Consider the following 18,152-nt stretch of genomic DNA (forward strand, 5'->3'; position numbering starts at 1 on the left):
GGCCGGGCCGATCTATAAACAGTCGGTCCCGGTCGGTTTAGTCAGGTCGGGCCACGAATTGACACCCCTACCTCAGGCCATGAAAAGGTTGTTAGATCATATAGTAGCCTATGAAGATCTTCCGAATTAGACCACACCTCCTTAATCGTCCATCCTTTCAACTGTACTTCTTTGGCCCTGCAGAGAAATGCACTGGTTGCTGCTTCAATAGAACCCGGTCATCAGGTACTCGATCGTAAATGAGAAACATACTCCTCAAAGAGAAGACATGTTGCCCAACCACAAATTTTGGGGTTTATGCTATTAACCGTTACTGAAATCATTAAGATAAAATCAAAGTTTTGGAAATACCACTTTTGATCAAGGGGAGAGGATTGTACCTGAGTAGATGGCTGTAATTGTTGTTTCGTAAAGTCGATATTATTATACCACCAAAGTGCTGGGTTGAGAATTTTCTGTGGAATAAGATTTTCATGTTGAGAAATAAGTTTATTCCGGTGGATAATAAGTTTATACTCGGCCAAGAAGAGTTTCAATCCAGTTAATAGTAGCAGCCTTGATTCAAAATCTCTTGAACAAACTCTGCTTCGATTCCTTAACTGGACCAAGTTAATTGGTTAATATAGACTAATAACTGAAATTTTTATTACTTCACATGGAAGAAAGGATTTTAAAGGCCATTTTTGCTAAACTTACCAAATGTGGAGACCTGAATTTGGCCACTTGGAGGGTGATGTCACCAAACTGGACTATTGGACAAATAGGATAACCCCTCCTTGACTGACCACTTGTCGAATTCGCTGACCATCCCTAGTATTTTTGAGTAGTCCACCAGATAACCAACTTAAGGAGAGTCCTTTATTATTATTACCTTGCTTCCTTTTCTAAAGAAAGCTATCAAGGACACACTCAATCTTTGACTAGATTATACAGAAACAGGTACATTTGGGAATAATACAAAGGGGAAAGCATTCAGTATTTGCTTACAATCAGTGCTTCATTCAGCCAATTTCTCATCACCAGAAATGCCTCCTCCGCGTCTCCATCTTCTTCTGGAGACTCAGGCCGGTGAGCAAATCCATGACCACGCCCTTTGAAAACCATCACCTTCGAGCCTCTACCAATGCTCTTCTCCATATCGTTCAAGATACCAACTGGGCAAAGTTGATCATTGTCTCCAGAAACGAATAATACGGGGACTTTAATATTGGTTGCTAGAGATGGGTCCATCCTTGTCCCGTAGAAGCAGGCACCAATGCCAAAATAGGTGCCCTGGTCCTGGGCTAGAGTCTCCACTAATCGGCCACCTCCAAAGCAAAAACCAATAATACCAAGCTTCTTTGAGATTCCAGCAGCTACAAATTCATTGACCATCCATTTTGTTGACGCGGTAATATCTTTAGCAACCCTGTCAGGGGCTTGCCTGGCCAGCCACTCTTCAAAATTGGCTCTGGATTGGTCCTTCTTCCATGGATTCCCACGGAACAAATCTGGTACTAGAACACTGCAAATGTATATAAAACACATAAAGGCCAATCATGTTGGGCAGGTGCATTTGAAGAACTGAAACCATATAATTGAGAGAAATGAGGTTAGTCATTTAGAAAGTACAAGAAAATGGCATGGACCCAGAATGCAATCAGTTACACATGCATGGTCTGACAGGTTATAAGTTCTAATAATAGCTCATGGAGTCTACTGTACACTGCTGGAGAGATTCTAATCTATCTTGACTATACCATTAGGCCGCAACTCAGATATAGAGGCTGCCCAAAGATGATTCAGTAGATAGTCTAACCATCTACTAAATGTTGAATAACCTAGTAATGGAAGATATTGTAAGAAGAAATCCAACTCTCAGATGGTTGGAAACTTGGAATACTAACGTACTAGTCTGCTGAACCGTCAGACAGTGCTGGTGCTGTCCAAAAAATCATTTGTCTCATCGCAACAAAAGCCCTTTCAATGAATGCGATTCTTAAAGGCCATCATCTAGAACTCACCAGGTTGGTCAGCTGAAAACTCAATGAATTTGCAATGGAACTTGTGAAACAACCAAACCTGGAGAATCCAACTCAAGATACTTGACCATAGTTGTCATGGCACCAAGGCGAACCAAGTTTAGCAACAAGTCACCCGCCTTAAGGCGAACAAGACGATCAAGTGTTATTTTTTATTTTCCTTCTTTTCTATTGCAAAAGAAAGATCAAGTGATACATATACCTTGTATCATCAAAAATCAACATTAAGCGACATCAAATCAATAAAATCAATATTAAGTCACATCAAGTCATAAAAAATCAACATTTAAATAAATGTTCTTGTTCTATAATAAGTTTGACTAGTCAAATGATCTTATATTTACATGAGACATTTTGTAATAGGTAGAGCACAAAACCAACTTTCCAACAAGTCTAAGATTACTTAAATCTGAGTTTTAATGACAAAGTTGTGCTCCGGTCAAACTTATTCTAAAGTGCGTGAATGCTGTTAAAATCGCCTTAATGAAAATAATTTTATGGATATCAAAACAAAAGATTATTTTACCGGACTATTGGTTTTTAGCAATGCTTTTTCATGATAAGATTTATGAAACATTCAGAATTGAGCAAAACCCTAGTATTTGAAAGTTGAAAATCACCCGTACAACGAAAAATTCATTATTTGTTCTTGGACTGGGGAGGGAGGGGGTTTAATTTTTAATCCTTTTAAATTTGATTTTTAAACTATTTTTATTGGATTCAAAGAGGAGGTTATTTTCTTATTTATGAATAATATCTTAAGTAAATGAAATAAGTGTGTGTTGCGCCTTGCAATAAGGCACTAGTACAATAAGGCGACAGTCGCCCGGACTCCACCTAGGCCACCTAGACACTCGACGCCTAGACAACTATGTAATTGACCATCTTTTTCCTTGGCTCGATTAGTTTCCCCCAAATGCAGTGAATGTTTAGCAGATAGATGAAGAGAGCGAGAGAGAGAGAGAGAGAGAGAGAGAGAGAGAGAGAGAGAGAGTGCTTATTTTGGCTTTAAGAGAGGTAATATTTGCATTGAATTCCACAAAAACAATTGTCAACTCTTGCTATGATGATTTAGTTCTTAAGTAGATCCCTTGGTATTTTCCCTCCTTATTCAAAATAAATAAATAAATAAATCTTTATTCTCCTACTGGAGAGCGAAAGAGGAACTTGCACGAAGTAGAACAGTTCAAGTCGAAACTAATTATAAAATCCAAACAGTAGCACTGCATCATGGATGATGATACTGGTTTCATAAACAGCTGTTTCTGCAGATATTCCAATTCAAAGATCAGTGTCTTCTATGCTTCAAAAGTTAATCGAGGAAACACATTAATTGAATGGCCTATACCATAATATCAACAAATGCAACTGATGTAGGCTAAAGATATCCCAAAAAGTTGACAAATACTGTAGCAAAGCAAGCACTGGCCTTCTATGTGTGACTCAGAAGATTTGAACTTACAACCCCATGTTTTAAGTTACAAACGCTCAGCAATATGATAAACTGAGCTTTTCCTTTTTGTTTTTTAATAGAAGGGACGTATAATTGAGATGGGCCACAAATTGACTTTGTCCAGTGCAAAGGATCGATCAAGTTGTCTTGATTGACCACATCAGCCCTCCATCCATCTCAAATCAAGCCACACTGCTAACCTATTAAGAGGGCCATCTAGAAAACCTTTCTCCATCATTCTGATATAAAATGATGGGATTCATGTGACTAAGATGCATGATAATATTGGACTGCATCATTTTCCCTTTTGATATTACACAACTTTTTTAGGCTATGGAGCATATGATATGATCTGTGTTTTGGAAGGTCAAACATATAATAAATGAAGAACCCATTCAATAACTCAACTTAATGAAATAGGGATCCCAAGCCACTCAGAAATTAGATTGATCCCTACAAAATTGTAGATTATCTCAGAACCATTTACAAACAAAAATGAAAGATTATCTCACGACCATTGATAACCACAAACGAAACTCAGAATCTTCACATTGCCTGCTTTTGCAGTGGCCAGGAGGCTGGATTGCATATGATCCCAACCTTTGGCATTTCGGCATGAAGTGACCACTCTTAGACTTGAACCCACATCTGCATGGTGGTAGCCGGATCTCTTCGTCATAGCAACAAGCAGTGGACCATTGATAACCACAAATGAAACTCAGAATCTTCACTCGTAGAAAATGCTTAGGATTGACTACCCAAATCTTGGTGGACCATATTGTGTTTTGTTTTTTGCAATATTCTGTAATTTACAGGACGTTGTAGGTTTCCATTATCATTATTGTCATCCTCCTAACTTTGTACTAAATGCTTAGGATTGACTACACAAATCTTGTTGTGCCGAAGCATAGTAGAATTCTCTTCAGCATGTTAATGCATATCCCCTACAACTATTCCTCATCTCCACACAAATTCTTGACCTTTCCCTCTTTCTAGACCCTTTAATCTGCTCCAGTCTACTCCTAACCGTGCCACCAAAGGTATTTGTTAAATTACTTCTGTTAGAAGTAAGTTGTGAGAAGCAGTCGTCATCACCAGCTGTCTATAGCTCAAGCCACAACTCCACCTTAGTGGACTTCGGGTTGTTTATGGTAAGTTAGAAGTTAGCTTTGTTTTCTTTTTTCATGTTTTCCTATTCCTAGTAGGACTATGTAATTGCTTTCCTATATAATGAATGAAGTAGGGCAGCCCCAATCTCATCGATTGGGACTCCTAAGTTTCTCCATCGCCTCTATCTCTCTTTTCTCTCTTTCTGTTTACATGGTATCAGATCTTGGTATCTAAGAAAGCACATCGATCCTTGCTATTCCCAGATCACTAGTAACAGTCTTCTTCTACTTGGATGTTACTGGTTCTTCTTAAGGGATCCACGACTTCTTAGAGAGGGCGATTTCATCCCCTATTTTCCTGACTTGTGAATGGAGGTTTGATTGATTTTTGATCAATCACAGGTCTTGAAGAATCAACTTAGGTTACTGCTTTGAGTGATTTCTGGTTGGGTTTCATGGTTTGAGGATTAAAATACTCAAGCTGAAGAAATCAAGTGGAGCCATCAGGGTTTTGGCTCTCTGCCAAAATCGATTTTGGCTATCTATCTAGTGTGATCTCTATTTGGAAAATCCTTTTAGGGGTTTATCAATCATCATATCACGGACATCCAATCAAAATTTGAACCTCATTGGAGCACTAAACACCCAACCGCAGGTATCCCTATCTCTCACCGAAATTAGAGTTTTTCAAGCTGAGTTGATTCTTCTTTGGTTGCTGATTTAGTGGAAGTTTGTCTTGTGACTTTGTTATCTTCTTAGGTTCGGTCTGGTTCTTCTTATGGGATCCACGACTTCTTAGAGGAGGTGGTTTCATCCCATGTGTTTGCTGATTTGTGAATGGAGGTTTGATTGATGTTTGATCGATCATAGGTCTTGAAGAATCAACTCAAGGTACAGTTTTGAGTGACTGCTGGTTGAAGAAAGTTTATTCTAGACTTGTTGAAAGAAAAAGAGATGCAGGGTTGCAAACCAACAAACTTTCCTATTGATCAGAATCATAAGCTAGGAGAAGATTGTTGACCTTCTTTGGTTGATGCAGGGAAATACCAAAGACTTGTGGGGAAGTTGATTTATCTCTCCTTGACTTTCCCAGATATAACTTATGCAGTTGGGATGATGAGCCAGTTTATGCATGCTCCAAAGAGTGGGCACTTGGATGTCGTGTATTGTATCCTTAGGTACTTGAAGTCCTCCCCAGGGAACGGAATGTTATATGCCAGGCACAACCATCTACAGATAGAGGGCTACATTGATACTGATTGGGCTGATTTTGTTTCTGACAGATGGTCTACATCAGGATATTGTACATTTGTGGAAGGTAACCTGGTGGCATAGAGAAGCAAAAACCATGTTGTGGCTCGATCCAGTGCAAAGGCAGAGCTAAGGGCAATGGCTCATGGAGTGTGTAAACTCCAATGGTTGAAAAGGTTGGTCCAAGAGTTGGGATTTGATATCGAGGCACCTACGAGACTCTACTGTAACAACAAGACTGCTTTAAGCATTGCTCACAACCCTATGCAACGTGACCAAACAAAGCACATTGAGGTTGACCGTTACTTCATCAATGAGAAGATTGACTCTGGTAACATTTGCACTCCTTTTGTGAAAATAGGTGATCAGTTAGCAGATATCTTCACCAAAGGGCTCATTCCTAACCAGTTCAGTACCCTTCTTTGCAAGTTGGGAATGTATGACATTTATTCTCTAGCTTGAGGGGGAGTGTTAGAATTAATAAAGGTACTTTAGGCACATGCCCATTAAGTTGTAATTTGTTATAATGAGCTAGTATTTTTTTTTACCTTTTTACCTCCATTGTCTATGTTACACTGACTTGGGGGGCATAGATGTAATCTCTCTTTGTTATTGGTCAAGTAAATGAATATAAGGAGGGAGAATCGATTCTCTCCCCAAGTTCCACAGAAACTTCTTTCTATCTTCCTCTTCTCCGTCCTCCTCCTCCTCTCTTCTTCTTCTTCTACCTTCTTCCTTGATTCTTGCAACTCTTAAATTCCACCTATATGTTACTAGTAAAATGTAGTATTCTTAATGTGTATATACCTAATGTACATTACTTAATACCAAAGAGTATGTTTATACTTACATATTGCTTGCTTGGTTTGGACCTTTAACCTGACATTACAGTAAACTAATGTTACAGCAATAACCAAATTCAGGCAAGGAAACCCAACAACCAACTAGCCTAAGCCAGTATCATAACACTCAAATAGAGTTTTCTCTTTCAATTGTTTCTTATTAATTATTAATAGGCTTGATACTGCATTTGCCAATGAAGATTTGAATCACATAGATGCCGTGAAGACAGAAATAATCTGACATTGGTTGGATATCATTATTTATTGCATATTTATAGTGCACAGTGCTTAAACACTTGTTTTGCAGTTATCTAAGCATATTCATGCATATCAAAGCACATATCTAAAGCGTATTTAGCATCTCTCCGATACGTCTCTGATACATCTCTTAAAACCAGCTTTCTAATATGTTGCCAATACTGACACATGATACCTTGTATCTAGGAACATATGATGCACAATATAATAACAGATACTTTTTATATTAAAGTATTTATTAATAATACTATTGTGTCTAAGCATCAACTTTTACCATTTATCGTGTTTAGAACAACAATTTCAAGGAATTCTACAAACTGCTCAGAGATAAATCCTCCAGCTAGGTAATCTCACTATGTTCTTTAGATAGAAATTCCAAACTTGTTCTTAGAACCAATAAACCAGATGAATTCACAGTTAAGTATGCCAAGCAACTTACTTGTATCCATTACAGGCAACACGATATGCAAAATCTCTCGTAGCTGAATCTTCAAATCCGAAAATATCAGACAGTAGAAGTATACCAGTTTCATTATTATTCTTTACTGCCGTGAACAGATAAGAGTGGAAACAGTCCACGCCCTCTCCTAACATAAGTTCAACTCCATTTACTAGTTCACAAGACTCATCATCTATCCCCTCTTCCAGTTTCACTTGTCCGCAAGATACTTTGCAGATTGCATTCTTTGTATAATATGAACATCTTTGATGATTGGAAGTGCATCTTTTCTGGATAACAACTGAAGCATTAAAGTCAAAAGCTGCAGTTTCCTATAAAACCAACAAAATGACTAGAATAGCATTGTTCAAGAATCAAAATTAATCAAGTGTATTCAAGAAGTGTGAAGTTTTTGGACAGGTATTACTACTTAAAGCATGAATTATAAGTAAAAACTGCATTAAGACATGATCTTCTATTCAGAATATATATATATATATATATTTATATATATATATATATATTTATATATATATATATATATTTATATATATATATTAGACATAAAAAAAAGAGATAAATTTGCCACAAAAAGCATAAACCATTCATAACAAAGAAGACAAGGGCATGCAAACCAACCTTAAAAGGGGAAAAAATTTTCAGTAGCTATAAATGACACAAGAAGCCTCATTTAAAAATATCTGGGTCTGCTTTTCTGTAAATCTAGTATATTCATTTATATTTGGCCGGGCCAATCTAGTTTAAATGGAAGCTGAAACAAGAAGACAGAGATAAAGAGTAAGATCAATCACATTGAAGACATTGCTTCTGGCCAAATCTGCTGGCAGCTATTGTACATAAGCATTAGGTACAACCTTCTTAGGGACCTTGTAGGAACCCATCTTGCATAAATGGAGCTTCATGTTTGCGCTTGTAGGGAATTTCTCCGGAGCAATGTGAACCACAACCATATCACTTAGCTGAAACTCCACATAGCAATGATGGCAATTAGCCGTAGCTTTGAAAGCATCATTGCTAAGGGCTATCAGTTGCCGAACATCAGCGTGCACCTCTCTGATGTGGTATATGGATTCATCCTTATCAATACTGGCATCCTTGAGGTGAAAAGGGGACAAGATCAACAGGACTCTTAGGCTGAACTCCAAGAACAATGTCAAGCAGAGTACAACCTGTAGTTCTGTTCACCAAACTGTAAAAACTCAGCAATGTCAAGTATGGATGGCCAAGCTTTTTCATAATCGCGAACAAGGCAACGTAACAAATTGCCCAATTTTCTGTTAAGAACCTCCATCTAGCCACTGTGCATGGATGGATTTTGTAGAGATCTGTAGCTTAGTGTTGGTCTTCATCCACAATGTCTTCCAGAACTTATAAACTTAACTACTGAATCACAGCAGACCAGGAACTGAATCTCACAGACCAAAGGCACAAGCAAACTCCATTCGACTAAAATCTTGGGTAAGGGCCTAGAACTTTACATTATTATATAGAGCTGAGCATTGTGGTTTCAAACTCCAAAAAGGAAAGAAAAAAATAAATTAAAATCAAGACTAACTCCTCTAGCCACAGGCTGTGTTTTGAGTGTCCAACAGAAGCTGACGTACTGAATAAAGAAAGAAAACTGGAATGGAAACAGGTCTGGACTCATAATGTCCTAATCCAGCCTGACTACTACAATGTAATAATAAAAGAACAAAACAAATAGGACTTTAAGTGATCCATATGATTTTGGTGAACCAGGTTAGAACCAGAAAACTGGATCAAACAATAACCGCAAGGTTTTATTCTGGAGGTCTGTTTCTCCTACTTTGTTGGTACTAAATAGTGTACCTAGCATCTGCATCATTCCCCGTCTAGTAAATCATGGATTTATAAAATCAAGAATAGAGCCCTTTTTTGAAAGATCTAAGAGATATCTTTATAAATCTCTTATAGCGTAAGTTCCTAAGGTACAATTTCTCACCCCTCCACCTCCTTTTTGTCTCAATACAGTTTATCATTATCAACAACAAATCTGCTCCACAATCTTCATCAATTTTGATCTTCTTTTGTAAAATCATGGTCGGGTAACGATAGGCAGTTAAAGTAAACCTTCCTCACTACCAGACATTAAATTTTAAGGAAAACAAGATCTATATGCAAATCATGTAAAAGGTAACAACTCTAATCTAGCATTTGCAGTTCTGGATTTTTGATAGAAAATTTTTCAAAATGAAAGGATTATTTCTGCATCTCAAATTAACTCAACTGCAACTCATCCCAAGCTAAATCAAGTGCTGGTCAAAAATACAAAGTAACACAGCAGACGATTTCATTTCATGGTCTGAGACAAATGAGACAGAAGCTGAGTTTCGAAGATTCACACTTTGGTCTTCTGCAGATTATCTTTATCCTGCACTTTGAAATATGGGAGCATGAAATGCTTTTTAAGTGCTGTTAGTTTCAAAAGAAATTAAAGTTCAGGAAAATATCCGAGTGCAAGCAATGTAGATGATAATTTCTGTTATTGAAGGTTGCACCCTCCAACTGCCTGAGATTAAAGTAGAAAGGTACAGTCCAAATCATTTTAATAGGCTATCTAGGTTGATGAAAGCAAGCATATTTTTATCATCAGTCTATTAACAGGACATTTTTCGGAAAGAATATCCAAAACCTGCTCTATGAGATGCTAATTTAATGAGTTATCTGAGGCTGCTGATAACTTGGTGTCGACCCAATGTCGGATGATCCAGCAATCAAGACCAATTTTATTTTTTCCTTTTTTTTTTATCTAGTATCACATGGTTAACCTCCCTTAATGAAGACTTAGCTGATTGTCCACATAACTGACAACTAAATACAAGTCATCGATCACCATATTCAACCAAAAGAGAAAAAGAGAGGGCGTCTAGATGTTTTTCCCACCTCTCTAAAATTGTCCATCCTTTCACAGGGAATGTACTCAGCCTAGGTTCAAACAACAACAACAAAAAACTCAGCCTTATCCCAGCTTAATGGGTCGGCTAAATGAATCCATGCAAGAATAAAATATGCAAAGTAAAAGTGAAAGGAAAGTAACACAACAGCAAATAAGTAAAATCTCAGCCAAATGGGGTCCACTACATGGATGTTTGCCCTACAATCGGCTCTATTCAAGGTCATACTTGGGAAAAGGCCTAAACTATGCATGTCTTTCCTCACTACTTCTCTTATGGTCATTTAAGGCCTGCCCTTAGTTCTTTTAGTTCCTTCAATCTGAATCAGATCACTCCTCTTTACCGATGCATCCCCAAGTCTCCGTTGAACATAGACATACCACCTCAAACGACTTTCTCGGAGCAACTCCTAAATCAGCTCAAATATTCATTCCTTACTTTATCCTTCCTAGTAAAGAATTGAACATATTAAAGCTAACTTGGGGGCTCCAAGAAAGTCATTTGAGGTGGAACGGCCATGGTTCAACCCATCTCTATTTATTATCAAAAGAAAAAAAAAAATCCTTCTCTAATTGACACATTGATCCATTAATAATGATATAGAATTTCTCCCAGATGCCTCTGAGCTCGAAGTAACAGTCCAAAAAATATGAAACCTCCCATCGCCATAAGTTATCAAAAGCCTATTGTAACACTTTCATGATTACTCAGGCAAGGCACAAAGACAAATTAACAACCAAAAACAGTTTGAGAACACAGAACAAAATACCCATTTTATAGCCATTAACCTTTTGGTCGTAGACTATTTGATCAGCTTAAACAAAGAAATCATGAAAAAAAATCAACAAAACAGAGCAAACATCTGAAAAAATTCTAATGTAACTGGTTTCCCAGCATCTATTAAAACAGAAAGCATAAGATTATCTCCGTTCAAAGGTGGAAAGGTTAAGAAATCCAACTAGAAAAACATGTAAAAGGGGAAGTGTACTTACGAAAGAGGGGAAACCCTGGTGAAGGGCAGGTGAGAGGAAGTGTGAACGTGGAGGACCTTTTAGAGGGAGGGGAAAGGAAAGGGTTGATGCCAGCCCCATCTCTCAGTGTAGACTGCAGAGCTCAAGTGGCAAGCGCTGCCGCAAAATGAAGGGAGGATGACGAATCCATGGCCTACGATATTGTGATATATCTAAGTGACGAATTTAGGCCTCAATTTATTCATCGCGGAAATAGCAGTTGAGGAGGGCAGTTACAATGGCACGTGTTAAAGATCACAATAAATAGTAAATAAGCGTATTTTATGCGTATAATACAAGTATAGAAAAAATGTTTTCTGTAAAAAAATATAGGGCAGCGCCTAGACACATGAGAGACAAAATGCCTACCTTGTTGATTCATGCGCTCCTATTGACCGATGCATTGGTGCGGGAGTCACACTCCCGAATGAAAAACTATAACCCAATATTTATATGAAGACTTCTTTTTTTTTTTTTTTTTGAATTTTTCAAGGATATACAGAAAATTCACAGCTTATACTAAGCGTGTATAATACTTTTTATCCATATTAAAAGGAAGTTAAAATGATATTAACAAATTATTTAATATAAATATATTCCCTCTTTTTTTAATTTTGAATGATTTCCTTTAGAATAAAATAAACAATTTTATCAATATGGGATGGCCATGGAGATGTCAAAGATTTAGAAGGGTGTTATTTATTTAATATATAAATCAAAATTAACCTGTTTTAATCAGTTTAAATGGTTTGATTTTGGTTTAAAAAAATTAAACCATTTAACAAATAGTGTCATTTCTTAAATCAAAATTGAACTATTTATTAAAATGATTTCACAGTTTCAGTGTAAACAATTCAATTCGATTTCTATAAGTGGTTTCAGTTTGGTTTTGACACTCTTTGGCTGCGTTTGATAGTCATCCAGAAAAACGTTTATGAAGTTTTTTCGTTCTATGAAAATAAAAAAACAGAATAAAATGTTTGATGTCAACTTGGTGTTCTTTGATTTTCTTTTAACGAAAAAGAAAAAAAATACTAGAAACGCAAAATTATGAAAAGACAAAACCTTGTACAATCATTTCGGTTTGGTTCCAAATACAAAAAAAATTGAACAAGTAAAGTAATCACTCCTGAAACAAGTTTACCAAACATCATTTTTTGTTTTAAAACGAAATTTTGACATGAAAACTGAAATTCTGCTTTTAACACAAGACCTCGTTTCAGGACCTGAATGACTATCAAAAGCAACCTCATTGTATTGTTATATTCGTTTAAAAAAAAAAAAAAAAAACCATTGTTTGGAAGGGCTAGGGAACCCTTGCCCTTAAAAAATAATGTCCCAAACTCGATAATGGTAAAACCGTTTCCTCTTCATGCGTATCAATTTCCCTTTTCTTATCTCCAGTCATGTAGAAACCCTTGAGCCGTCGCATTTCGCTTGCTCTGGCATTATTGCTCTTCACTGCATTTGTCGGAGGATGGATGCTCCCTTTCTTCACTGCATCTGACTTTAGCCTTCTTCGATAGATTTTGTGCAACCCCTCAAGACATTGGCTCTAAAATCTCTTTCCACCTTCTACTACTTTGTGGGTCTCTAAACTCAAGCTGCCAAGCAACACCATTAACAAAGCCAAGAAGTCGATAGTCAAGATCTTTGGTTGTGCTTCCTCCTCTAGCTAGCAATAAAGCACAATAGCAAGGGATTACCTGTTCAGGATCTTCATGGTAGCAAGGAGGTGTGGTTGCGGTGACAGAGAGGTGTTGTGTTTGCGGTCTTGAAGCTAAAAAGAAACAAGGTCAAGGGTTTCCTCTGATGCCCAAGTACTAATTCTAGTGGAGGAGGAAGCCCCATTATGAATATTACAATGGAGGGTGGTTTGGGAGAGTTTTTCTGTGGGGGACCAAACATATGTGTCTTGGAATCCAAAATTTTTTTTTTGGGTAAATGGAGTGCAATTTGATCCCACACACAACCTTTTTGGAAGAAACAATTATATGAGAGTAAGGGTGTCAATTTGATACCGACACCGAATACCGATATCAAAACCTACCATTTAAATCCGTACTGAATCGAATCAAAGGAATTTTGGTAAGATTTTGGTATGGGAAAACAAAATCTTTTTTGGCTTGACTTGGTATCGGTATAGACCATTTGGCATACCAAACTGAACTGAATTTTGACACTTCTTGAGAAACTCCCAAAACATCAAAACATTTTTTTTGGTAGAAGCTAGAAAGGCTCAAAACTAAAATTCAGAAACGGAGAAACCCAATGTTATTTTTTTTATTTTTTATTTTTGGGGGATAGAACCCATTTGAAGTGAGTTAAATTAAAACCGTTTGTATACTAGAACCGAGCTGTACCAAAACCATACCGAGTCGATTTGTATCGGTATTACAAACTTGAAAATGTTAATGGTATGGTACGGTATCGATATCTAGTATTAAGTTTTGGTACCATACCGAAACCGTACCAATTGACATCCCTATATGAGGGAGAAAAAGAAAAATTAAATATGGAATAATGTTTTATGTCCAAGAGTGCGACTCGGCCAGTGAGAGTGCACGTTCAAGCATCAACCAGGGGATGTAGTGAGAATCCACACCCTCTATAGTGAGCAGTGAGGTGCAGTGAGCATCGGTGAGCTGAGAGCATCTAGACATGCATCCCAAGGAGTTCACAGTCACTAGATGCTCACTGACCGGTGCAAAGGCTGCAAACGATTTTGTTTACATGATTCGGTTGTCATTTCACACCCTTAATTGTCTGGGCGTAGTGGTGCAGTCTTGGACAAAAACACACGTCCCAGCCCAAATGTTTTTTAATTAACTGGATTAAAAAAAAAAAAGAAAACCAGTAATTTAGTTGAAAGTGATGGTGTGTGGAAAGGACTAGAATGAATTTCCAGCTTAGGCGACACTGATTTGGGGGATCGGATTCTAGGGTTGCTCATTTCCAACTTAGGAGGAGGTTTATTTTTTATAAATTGATGTTCTACATATTGTTACCTGTTTACTGACATTTAAATACATGTGATATCTGTACATATATACGCATCAGTTCCTCCTCTACACCTGAACTTACTATGGTTAACCTGGATGAGAAGGATAAATTTTGCAGCAGATCCGGACCAAGGAAGATGGCTTAGGTTACAGTTTCAACTATATTTTATGAAGCTAGTTTCTAGTGTTCTTAGATTTAGACTTTTTCCATTAGCTACCATAGCCTCTTTTCGGCATCTCATTTTCCACCTTCGCCTTCCCCTCTAGTGTGAACCCCCTTGGCCTTCCCCTCTAGCGCCCCCCCCCCCCCCCTCCCTTTTTGCATCTGTTGCCCCACCCCGTTCTCTACAACCCTTACCACTTTCCGCTTATCTCGTACTCCTCCCACCCCAATCGTAATATTCACCCCACCACCACCACCTCTAACCTTGGCCTTCCCCTCTACCGTTGAGCTATTGATGAAGCCATAATATAGTACTAGCCATTAATTTCCAATGGCTATATTGCAATGATTTTTTTTTAATGGTTAATTCTTTTTTGCCTTATATTCATTTGTATTATGAAGTATAAAAAACGAGAGAAAAAGAATTTGAGTTTAATGTAACATGTTGTTGTGAGTGAGTCGCATTCTTGGGTTGAATCCTAATTGAGTTTGAGGTCTCAGTTTGAAATTTTTTTGAAATCATATTTTTTTGGTAACTAATAGAACATTTCAAAATAAGACAAAAGGTAATCAAAAGAATGTCCCAATTTCTTGATACACCACTTTGATTACAATAAGATGAAGATGCACCCTTTTAAATTGTAAATGCTTGAAAATTTGATCCTCTAATGGTTGGCAAGAAGTTGTGGTTAAAGGTCATCACTCCAAATGGTTGGCAAGAAGTTATGGTTAAAGGTCATGTGGTCGTCCGATGCTCGTCACACCATTGCACCGTTGCACCTACGGCAGACAATCGCTCCAAATTGTTGGGGGGAGAAGGGAATAGAAAGATTAGCATTTTAAGGATTTTGGAGGGGAACTATGAAGATTTTGGAGGGAAAATAGAAAGTGATAACCATTTTAAGGTTTTTGAAGGGAAGCCAAGAAATTGGGGGGAAAATAAAAAGTAATTACCATTTTTTTTGGAGGGAAACTAAGAATATTTTGGAGGGAAAATAGAAGTTAATAACCGATTTAGGGATTTTGGAGGGAAAGCAATAAGATTTTAGAGGGAAAGAAAGAAATTGGAGGCAAAATAAAATGTAATTACCATTTTGTATTATGTGGGGAAACCAAAGAGATTTTAGAGGCAAAATAGAAAATAATAACGGTTCTAAGATTTTTGGATAAATAATTTGGAGGATACCAAGAAATTGAGGTGAAAATATCTGCTACACTAGTTGCGGTGGTGTGATGAGCATCGGATGACAGCTCTCGATCATGCTCACTGCACTGTTGCACTTGCTACAAAGAATAATCGCTCGAAATTGAGGGAGAAATATAAAATAATTATCGTTTTAAGGAATTTGGAGAGAAACCAAGAAGATTTTGGAGGGAAAATAGAAAGTAATAACTCTTTTAAGGATTTTGGAGGGCTAACAAATTGGAGAAAAATAAAAAAATCATAAAGTATATTGGAGGGACACCAAGAAGATTTTGGAGGGAAACCAAGAAATTGGAGGAGGGGGAATAGAAAATAATTATCATTTTAAGTATTTTGGAGGGAAAATAGAGAGTAATAACCGTTTTTAAGGATTTTGGAGGGAAACAAGAAGATTATGGAGGGAAAATGTATAGTTATAACCATTTTTAAGGATTTGGGAGGGAAACCAAGAAATTGGGGGGAAAAATAGAAAGTAGTTACAGTTTTAAAGTATTTAAATACAATGGGACGAAACTAAATTATTTATTTCCCCAACAGTTATCTTCCCTTAAATTTTACAGTTTTCAGATCCTAATTTAACTGTTCTTTTGGACCACCTGTATCAGTTCCCTGTTCTTCCCCATTTAACAATGGAAGTAGAAAGACCAAATCTTCGTAAGAAAAGGAAGGTTGATTGGTCATTCCTTCCCAAAGACCTCTTCGATTTAATTGCCAAGAGGTTACGTCCTGCCGATCTGATCAAGGTAAGCTGCGTTTGCAATTCCTGGAGATCAAATTCTCATCCTTTCCATCTTTGCCTGGTACTCCCCTGCCACAACATCATTACCATCGACGATGACAACGATGATGACAACAAGAACAGCAAAGATGGCGAAATCAAAAGTTCCTCCGATCCTGAAAAAGCCCTTAGCTTTGTGGGTTTCGTCAATCTTTCTCAACCGAGTCGCAAGGTTCATAAACTCCAAATCCCAGAGGTAAATGGAAGTACAATCTTGGGATCATCGGCAGGATGGCTTGTAACATTGCGTGCCAATGGAGCAATTCGCTTACTACATCCTTTCAGCAGAGCCAAGATTCAGCTTCCGCCACTCAAGCTTGCAAGATTTGGGGGTTCCATGTCTAAGATAAGTAAAATGAGTATAGAGAAGGTTATTGTTTGTTCAGGCTTAGATGGAAAATCTTTAATCTTGTGTAAGTATGCAGGGAAATTGGCTTTTTATAGGCCTGAGACTGACCATAATTGGGTTTCCTTTAAGCATTATCGCGGCGTAATAGAAGATATAGTATCATACAAGGGTAGGTTTTATGGTATAAGAATTGGTAGAAACAAATGCCATATATGTGTAGCTTGTGACCTTGATGATCCTTCTCCAGCAATGGAAGAAGTTGTGGAAATTCCCAAGTATAGTGGTTATATACAGTACTATCTGGTGGAGTCTTTGGGAAATCTGTTGCTGGTTCTGAGACATCTTAATTGGCCTATTGGTTATGAGACCAGTAATTTCACTGTTTTCAGGCTAGATAATGGTGGGATGGTGAAGCTTAAAGACTTAGCTGGTCAGGCATTGTTCTTGGACTGTAATAGTGCATTCTCTATCTCTGCTTCTGATGATTTCGCTGCAATCAAGGGGAATCACATCTATTTTGTTACTACCTGTTTACCTAATGAAGACTGGTTTGGGTGTTGTGATATGGAAGTGTTCAACTTAGAGGATGAAACCTTTGAATCTTTTGACTACAGTGATGAGCCAGAGTTGATTATGAATGCACCAATGGTTTTTCCCACAAACCCATGTTGGAGAGGTGGTTTGGGGTTCAGGATGGTATAAAACTTTGTTGATAGTACTTCTTCCTACTTCACTTATTATGCTTATCTTAAAAGCCTGTTTTGGCTTTGTCTTATGTTTTCTTGTGTAATTTCATCTTTCAGTTATATTTTAATTTAACTTCCCATCAATGTGCATTATGATCTTCCTGATGAGTGAAGCTATAAATCTTTGCTGGGATTCGATCATCCCTAAAAACAAAATGTTCATATTGATGATATATAACAGCATGCACCAAGATCTATCACGTGATAGGTTAAAAATTTGGAACTATAAAGAGAGGGTTCATGGACAAGCATGGTGTACGTGGGCATGCATAGGAGGGTATAGTTGGGAGGGTATATGATTGAATTTGGGGTTTAAATTTGATGCATGACTTTTTTAGATCGTTCCTTAGACAACCAATGGTTAGATTTGAGCCCATTAATGATTATGTGGGATATATTAGGAGACTCACACTTGTTGGCAATGAAAGAAAGTAGGGGTGTTATTCACCTGTTGTCCATCGACTACGCCTTCAGTGAAAGAAAGTAGGGGTGTTATTCATCTGGTGTCCATCAACTACGCCTTTCGGCCTGATCTTAGGCCCTGACTCACCCTCCGTGGACGAACCATGCGGAGGAACCCTTAGGTTTTCG

General features: G+C 37.5%; 2 protein-coding genes across 4 annotated transcripts; one reads left to right on the forward strand and one right to left on the reverse strand.

The window, feature by feature from the left end:
* Positions 1 to 836: 836 nt before the first annotated feature.
* Positions 837 to 11,499, reverse strand: LOC122065568 (carboxymethylenebutenolidase homolog). 3 transcript variants are annotated; one of them, XM_042629384.1, is made up of 3 exons: positions 11,302 to 11,499; positions 7,374 to 7,663; positions 837 to 1,504 (listed from the first exon to the last, which is right to left on the reverse strand). In XM_042629384.1, exons 1-3 carry the CDS (start codon positions 11,398 to 11,400, stop codon positions 973 to 975), a joined length of 921 nt encoding a protein of 306 aa, XP_042485318.1. In that variant the 5' UTR covers positions 11,401 to 11,499; the 3' UTR covers positions 837 to 972. The 3 variants fall into 3 exon arrangements, with proteins under 3 accessions (XP_042485318.1, XP_042485320.1, XP_042485319.1); XM_042629386.1 differs by having other exon boundaries at positions 7,374 to 7,674; positions 11,302 to 11,440; XM_042629385.1 differs by lacking the exon at positions 11,302 to 11,499 and adding an exon at positions 9,643 to 9,667 and having other exon boundaries at positions 7,374 to 7,674.
* A 4,731-nt stretch (positions 11,500 to 16,230) lies between these two features.
* LOC122065567 (F-box protein SKIP23-like) lies at positions 16,231 to 17,645 on the forward strand. The gene has a single exon (XM_042629383.1). It carries the CDS (start codon positions 16,318 to 16,320, stop codon positions 17,515 to 17,517), a length of 1,200 nt encoding a protein of 399 aa, XP_042485317.1. The 5' UTR covers positions 16,231 to 16,317; the 3' UTR covers positions 17,518 to 17,645.
* Positions 17,646 to 18,152: the final 507 nt, after the last annotated feature.

Source organism: Macadamia integrifolia, unplaced genomic scaffold (assembly GCF_013358625.1).
Source record: "Macadamia integrifolia cultivar HAES 741 unplaced genomic scaffold, SCU_Mint_v3 scaffold2051, whole genome shotgun sequence".
Lineage (NCBI taxonomy): Eukaryota > Viridiplantae > Streptophyta > Magnoliopsida > Proteales > Proteaceae > Macadamia > Macadamia integrifolia.

What these genes read in the sequence shown, in the direction of transcription:
- LOC122065568 (XM_042629384.1), bottom strand. Translation starts at nt 11,400, where the DNA reads ATGGGGCTGGCATCAACCCTTTCCTTTCCCCTCCCTCTAAAAGGTCCT. An exon ending in ACCAGGGTTTCCCCTCTTTC is followed by an intron (nt 7,664 to 11,301) that starts GTAAGTACACTT and finishes GTTGTTATCCAG; the next exon opens with AAAAGATGCACTTCCAATCA. An exon ending in GTTGCCTGTAATGGATACAA is followed by an intron (nt 1,505 to 7,373) that starts GTAAGTTGCTTG and finishes ATACATTTGCAG; the next exon opens with TGTTCTAGTACCAGATTTGT.
- LOC122065567 (XM_042629383.1), top strand. Translation starts at nt 16,318, where the DNA reads ATGGAAGTAGAAAGACCAAATCTTCGTAAGAAAAGGAAGGTTGATTGG.